This window comes from Zea mays, chromosome 4 (assembly GCF_902167145.1).
Source record: "Zea mays cultivar B73 chromosome 4, Zm-B73-REFERENCE-NAM-5.0, whole genome shotgun sequence".
Taxonomy (NCBI): domain Eukaryota; kingdom Viridiplantae; phylum Streptophyta; class Magnoliopsida; order Poales; family Poaceae; genus Zea; species Zea mays.
The window spans coordinates 126,355,457-126,362,133 of NC_050099.1; the positions used below are offsets into that span (position 1 = coordinate 126,355,457).

General features: G+C 45.9%; 1 protein-coding gene across 2 annotated transcripts; it reads right to left on the reverse strand.

Moving 5' to 3' along the window:
• Window positions 1-1,304: 1,304 nt before the first annotated feature.
• LOC100193882 (putative protein kinase superfamily protein) lies at window positions 1,305-3,749 on the reverse strand. Of its 2 annotated transcripts, none has more exons than XM_020551301.2 (8): window positions 3,551-3,749; window positions 3,153-3,441; window positions 2,819-3,072; window positions 2,607-2,733; window positions 2,249-2,522; window positions 2,029-2,161; window positions 1,858-1,944; window positions 1,305-1,763 (listed from the first exon to the last, which is right to left on the reverse strand). In XM_020551301.2, exons 2-8 carry the CDS (start codon window positions 3,235-3,237, stop codon window positions 1,632-1,634), a joined length of 1,092 nt encoding a protein of 363 aa, XP_020406890.1. In that variant the 5' UTR covers window positions 3,238-3,441; window positions 3,551-3,749; the 3' UTR covers window positions 1,305-1,631. The 2 variants fall into 2 exon arrangements, with proteins under 2 accessions (XP_020406890.1, NP_001132431.1); NM_001138959.1 differs by having other exon boundaries at window positions 1,307-1,763; window positions 3,153-3,355; window positions 3,551-3,730.
• Window positions 3,750-6,677: the final 2,928 nt, after the last annotated feature.

Below are 6,677 nucleotides of genomic sequence, written 5' to 3' on the forward strand. Positions count from 1 at the left end.
AAAAATTCAATAAGGGAACAAATTGATATTGAATCAAACCAAAACCTTTGGGCCGAACGAGCAACCCTTCCTTGGATTAATAGTTGCAGATTACAAGACACAGTCGACACAACAAAGTCGTTGTGGATCTCCCAGCTAAACTAGTGAAAACCTAGAGAGGAAAACCAGGAGTTCTAAAACAAGAGCGAAATGACACTAAGCTAAAAAGATGCTAAACTAACCAGCCCTCTCATCTATTTATGGAGAGTTATTTCTATTTTCTAAACTACCCCTATTTACATTGAGTCTATCCACTCCGTTAGGGGCAAAATAGACCAACTCCTAGGTTTTCGATGTGACGGCCACACGCTTCACAAGAAGTTGCTTCGCCTTGACGCACCCTTCGCTATGGCACCACGTGCTGCCACCGGCTCCCTCGGGTACTGCCGCCGCCGAGTTGAGGCCCAAACTCAGCAAAACCCGCCATCTGTAGCGCAGGGTGGTTTTGATGTTCAACCACCAAACCACCGTGAGTATCGCACCGCGTACGCATCTCCCACGTCCGGGGCACATGTCCCGTCAGTCCTCGACCGTGCCAGTAACACGACCCGCTCCGCCACGTCCACGTGTGAGTGCATGTCCCAAGTGTCAGCCCCCACGGCTGATCACTCGGTGCTCCAGTCCGTCAGCTAAGACCCAGTACTCATCCTTTACCGTCTCGGTCTATCATTACAAGCCCGCATGACCTTCACCTTAGCCGTCGATGTAACACCCTGTCCACTCCCAGACCAGTGCTGCTTACTCCTGGCAGCCCTCTAGGATCATATATCATCCCACAGACCAACACGAGTCTTTTGTGCGCACTTTGTCCTAACTCATGTGCACCCGAGAAAAATTTCCGGTCGGTCACCCATCCTAAGATTGCTCTGAACCAAGCATGCTTAACCTTTCGAGACAGGATTCCGAAAAAAAAGATACACCTTGTTGGTACGAGTACTTTATTAATTTTATTAAGTCTTGGGCTAGGATATCACCATCCACTGGGGCCAGTATACCACAGTCGACCACCATCCTTGTGCTCCACACATGCACATCACAAGCTGACCGATATGGTTGCACATACATAATCTCACGCATCGGTCAATACATGATTCGTTCCGAGACGATACCCATTAACAATCACTCATCATCAATCTAAACTTATCTAAACCACAAGTGATAACTCAACCTTATGTTAGCAATTTTATTTACTAATATATACAACACTGAGAAATAGAACCAAGCCGTGTGCCATGCAATGATTATCCGAAACACAACACCAGTCGTTAGCACTCAATCTGCAAGCTCTTGTTCAGTATCACTTCATGTGAACTAAAAAGGTTTTGGAGGTCTCGCGTAATTTTTCTAGCTGGAAACAGCATATGTGTACTTTCTAAAGCTGCACATGTTATATCACAAACTCACAACAAGCCAGGCAAACAAACAAGGAAAAGCACACGAATTCAGAGTACCGGATTAACATTTTACAAAATTCCCCTGTATGCAATGGATGGATGGAGCAAGGATGCGTGGTTCCTTAGCATACATCTGCAATGAGGAACAGATCAGGGGAACCGTGTCCAGGTCCAGGCTAATTCTGTCGTCTGGGTTGATCAGGACTGTGGCGCGGCTGGAGCTGCCGGTTTGGGCGCGTTCAGAAGAGGCGTGATCGCCTTCACCACGATAGTCATGTTTGGCCGGAAGTCGGATTCGTACTGAACGCACAACGCCGCAACTGCTGCCAGCTGAAAATTGGAAGAAGAGAAGAAAGAAATGCCAGTACGTGTGTAAGCCTCTGTCGCACATCCGGTGGTTTTGTACGCTAGCTAGTTTGCTTACCTTCGCAACGGCCTTCGGAGGGTAGTCACTGTCGAGCTTTGGATCAACACACTGCTTCACTTTGTCTTCACTCAACCTCGGAGTGGCCTATATAGTTTTTGTGACGTTCAGAGTCAGGAGATTTTCGTTGGCGTCTGCACCGGTTTGAAGAAGGAAACGAAATGACAGTACCCAAGTAACAAGACTCTGCTGGCCTTTCGGCATTGTGTGGTCGACCGGCTTCCTTCCGGTCAGCAACTCTAGAAGAATCACGCCGAAGCTGTAGACGTCGCTCTTTTGGTTGATCTGGCCTGTCATAGCGTATCTGCAGAGAAGACGGTTCAGTTCAGAATGCCAATCTTGGGGTAAGAACTAATTTGGCATGCCAGATGACACCATTAATCGATCTTACTCTGGGGCGTGGTATCCGAAAGTCCCTAGCACGCGAGTGGAGTGCAACCGCGCGGCGGTGTCGGTGCCCTGGCTGGTGAGGTTGAAATCGGCGATCTTGGAGCTGAAGTCGTCGAAGATGAGGACGTTGCTGGAGCGGATGTCCCGGTGGACGATGGACGGCTGGACCTTCTCGTGCAGGTACTCCAGCCCTCTCGCTGCCCCGTAGGCTATCTTGACTCGCTGAGCCCAGTTGAGGACGGGACCGGGCTCCGCGCCCTGGACTCCCTTCTTCCCTGCGCCAACGAAACAGTGTCACCGCCGGCAGAGGAGGAGTTGCGTGGATCGGCAGAGAGGCGCGCAGAGCTACACCAACCAACCGTGTAGTATGTTGTGCAAAGAACCCATTGTGGCGAACTGATAGGTTAGCATTCGGTTGCCGTCTTCCAAGCAGTACCCTAGGAGCTCCAGGAAATACTCGTTCTTCAGCTTGGAGACCATCGCGATCTGTACGACGATGGGGATGGTGATGAGGGCAGGCAACGTTAACAAAGGAGAGAAAAACAGGAAGATGGCAGGCAAGCTGCAATGCCTGCGCGGCGAAGTCGGTGTCGGAGTCCTGCGAGGCGCTGGTGTCGAGCTTCTTGATGACGGCGGCGCGGCCGTCGCTGAGCGTGGCGTTGTAGACGCGGCCGTAGGAGCCCTCGCCGATGAGGGCGCGGTCGCTGAAGTTGTTGGTGATCCTTTTGAGCTCGTCGAAGGGTATGGCGGGCACGTCAATGCTGACGGGCTTGGCGGGGCCGCCGACCCTCGGCGCCCCCGGTCCTCTCGGCCCGCCTCTGTTGCCTGCGCCACGCATGGATTGGGATGAGAAGGCGGCGGCGGTGGCCAGACGAGACCGAGGGCCTGGTGTAGTGTAGCTGTACCGGGGGCGTTGGCATTGGGTGGTGGAACCGCCTGGTTGGCCGGCGGGCCGTAGCTGTCCTCCTCGGCGCCACCGCAGCAAGACATCTTAGTTTTGTGGCTCCCCCCTCTCCCTCTCCTCCTCCTCCTCCTCGTCGGACTGGATGACGACGGTCGATGCGCGGCCGGGTTGATTTGGGGCGGTCAGCAGATCATGCCGCACGACCTGGAGTATTCGGCATTTCCCCCATGGCATCACAGAATGGATGGTCACATTCTCTTACTATGTTCGATTAGAGAGGCACGACGGGGCTAGAGACAAGAGATAATGCAAGAAATCGATCGGCTACAAGCAGACAGCGGTGGATCCAGAAATGCGGACATGATGATGTGCGAGAAGAAGGCTGAGCTCGTTACCTACCTCCCCAAAAGCAAGCTCCGACGACGGCACCTACGAGAGACGAAGAGGTGGAGGGCGCGCCAGAACAGCAGCAACGGCGTGGGTGGCCGGCCGCGGGTAGGGAGGGACGAGGACGATGGATTAGCGGTGGGAGCTCCTCTTTCCGCGGGAAAGGTGGCGTCCCACCCTTTTTAACTGCCGTATCGGTCGCGCCCCACCGGGCAGGCGCGCGATTCAGCTCGCGTTTTGTTGCGCCCCGCCATTCTATTCTTAGCAAAGCAGAATGCACGCTTCTCCCCGTCCCCGTGCACTTTAATTAATTTGACCTTTGTGATTTACCGCGTGACTATCTTTCTTTCTTTTCTTCTTTTGCATGATGTATACATCCAATCGTTGGTTTTCTTGCCCACCCTACCGATAAACAGAAGTTTGCCGATTGATTTGTCGAGAATTTATTCAGGCAAAGAATTTATTTTCTAAGTGCCAAACAAAAACCGTTCGACAAAAAAAAAACTCAGCAAAGAAACTTTTCAAACACTCGGAAAAGAGCTTCGGCCAAGTGTTTTTACCACACTAGGCAAGGAAAAATTTTAAATCATATTTTGAAGCATTAAAATAATTTAATATAAATTTTTTTTCAATTACAAAGTTGTATAAATCATCAATATGTACGTTTCTTTGGTCATTTTTTCATATGATAAAATTAAAATAAATATATTCATAAAACTTATATATATCTCTTATAGTTCATGAAACTATAAGAGTGATCCATAGTATTTATAAATAATGTTACAACCACTATATTAGATGAATAAATAATCAATCAACCAAAATAAACTTTGTAGGTCTTAATAAGTTATAGAATTTTGTGCTTGACACCTTTAAGATTTGAAGTCATCTTGTCAACGAAACCGTGTCTGAATTCAAAAAAATTGAATTTTTCAAACGACCTCTGATGGAAAACAATCAAAATGGTAGTTGTAAGTCTTGAAAAGTTACGAAACTTTATAGTTGACGACTTTTTGATTTGAAATCATCTTACCATAGGAAAACTCATTTGAAGTTTTCAAATTTGAAATTAAATTTTTGTAAACTACCTCAGGTGAAGAAATTATCAAAATAAAAGTTGTAGATCTCAAAAAGTTATACAACTTTGTAGTTGACAACATTATTGTTTGAATTCATTTAGTGCCTAAAACAACCAATTTACACTTATTTATTATAATATGTGGGGAAGGAAAACGTAACATAAACACCAGTAAAATAGGGTGGGTTGGTAGAGGAGGTTTCACATGAGAGAAGTCACGGGTTCAAATCTCAAGGACCACACAAAGTTCTTGGAAAATTTGTGAAAATGTTATAAAATAGTCGTGACTAGTTCTCGTTGGTGGTTCTCCCTTGATTATTTTTCTTGTTTTTGTGGGGTTTCATTTTTGTTTTGTGGATTGCTTTTCTTTACCGAGTGTTTTTTTGACACTCGACAAAGATGCATTTGCCGACAATTTTTACTAAGCGCTCTTTGATGAGTGCAACACTCGACAAAGCCTCAACAGAGTACAAAATGGGCTTTGTTGAGTGTCTAAAGCACTCGGCAAAGACGATTCTAGTTGTGATACCCGACCCATAGCACGAATTTCGGGCCACAAAGGAAGTCTTGTTGCATCCAATCCTTTGTGATCGAGCTTCAAAGTGTAAAAGCTAGATTGTGAGAGCCCCTTCCCTACCTCCTTGCTGGTGTCCACTATGAAAATGGTGTCCAGGGGTGGATCCAAAATTCAATCACGCTCTGGATCAGTCTATTAAATCTATTGTTCTTTTAATATATTTTGATCTAAAGACAACAAATATAATTAGAGGCATATGGATAATGTCTCGAGCCACACACCTGGTGGCTACGAGCTTGTATCCGCCCCTTCTGGTGTCCACTGATGCCCAGGGCCTCAACTTCGGCCACTATCATTCGTCATCAGTCTCTAGGTGTCTTGTCTTTGCTCTACTCCTCTCTCGTCAGCTCTTCCATGGCTAACGCTTGTCATAGGCTGGGGGTGACGACCCCATAGAATAGGATGCCTCATCGCATATCTCCATAAAGCTAACCACCCTCGACCATGTCTTTCATCCAGGGTTAGGTATCACTAGTGATAGATTCAAGATTTAATAAAATCCCGGGCCACTTCTCTATGCTAGTGATCTCCACAAAAATGACCCTATAGGTCAAATTCCAGACTTATTAGGAAACTTGACCTTCTTTTAGTATCCCTCCAACTAACAAGAACTTTCTTGGTTCGATACCACATCCCATTGAAAAACTTGACTACAGTTTTTCCACCTAAGGGCTTGTTCGGTTAGCTCTCAATCCATGTGGATTGAGTGGGATTGGATGGGTTTGAATCCCAAATAAGTCAAACTTCTTAAGAATTTTTTCCAATCCCATCCAATCCATGTGTATTGGGAATAACCGAACAAGGCCTAATATGGGCAACAAACTATCCAAACTAAAAAGATTCACTATATTAGACAATAGTCAAAATATTGAAATAGTGAGCACCTTACTATCGTGAACAACTCTGTAGTGCTTGGGAGTTCACCAAATGAACATGTTCGTAGTGTTGCTAGAAAAAAGTAAGTTTAAAGCAACAAATGATGTTGATTGGGCCTTCGTAGATAGTCTAAACAATTGTGGCACAATATAAGGAAACTATCTTTGGGTTCCAACAAACTCCAAACTGTGCTACCAAATTCAGTTTAGCGTAAAAGTAACTAGTCAGATACTCATACATTGCTACGATTTTTATATATTATAAGGGTAGGCTTTGTTTTAATAAAATACAAAAATGTATGTGTTCTGTTGTGATGAGGACATCACTCCCATACAAACAATGCATGGACCGACAACACGAGCACGTACACGACAGCTAAATTCCCAGGTTCTTTCTAACATAGTTAATTGTGTTTTACAGCTTACTGAAAGGGAAATGTGCCCTTGGGCAATTTCTATAATGTTTTGGTGATTAAGTGTCCAACACATTTAATTGAGTTCTAATGTGCAAAATAAAGAGAGAAGTGCAAATCAAGGTAAAAGGTATGTTTCTAGACTTGGTAAATTGTTTTGTGTACTAACATGGTTATCCAAGTGCTAGAAACAGTA

Excerpts from the sequence above, each read along its gene's own strand:
- LOC100193882 (XM_020551301.2), bottom strand. The coding sequence starts at position 3,237 with ATGTCTTGCTGCGGTGGCGCCGAGGAGGACAGCTACGGCCCGCCGGCC. Across the intron at positions 2,523-2,606 it reads TTTGCACAACATACTACACG|GGAAGAAGGGAGTCCAGGGC; the intron begins GTTGGTTGGTGT and ends TCGTTGGCGCAG. Across the intron at positions 2,162-2,248 it reads TTCGGATACCACGCCCCAGA|ATACGCTATGACAGGCCAGA; the intron begins GTAAGATCGATT and ends TCTTCTCTGCAG.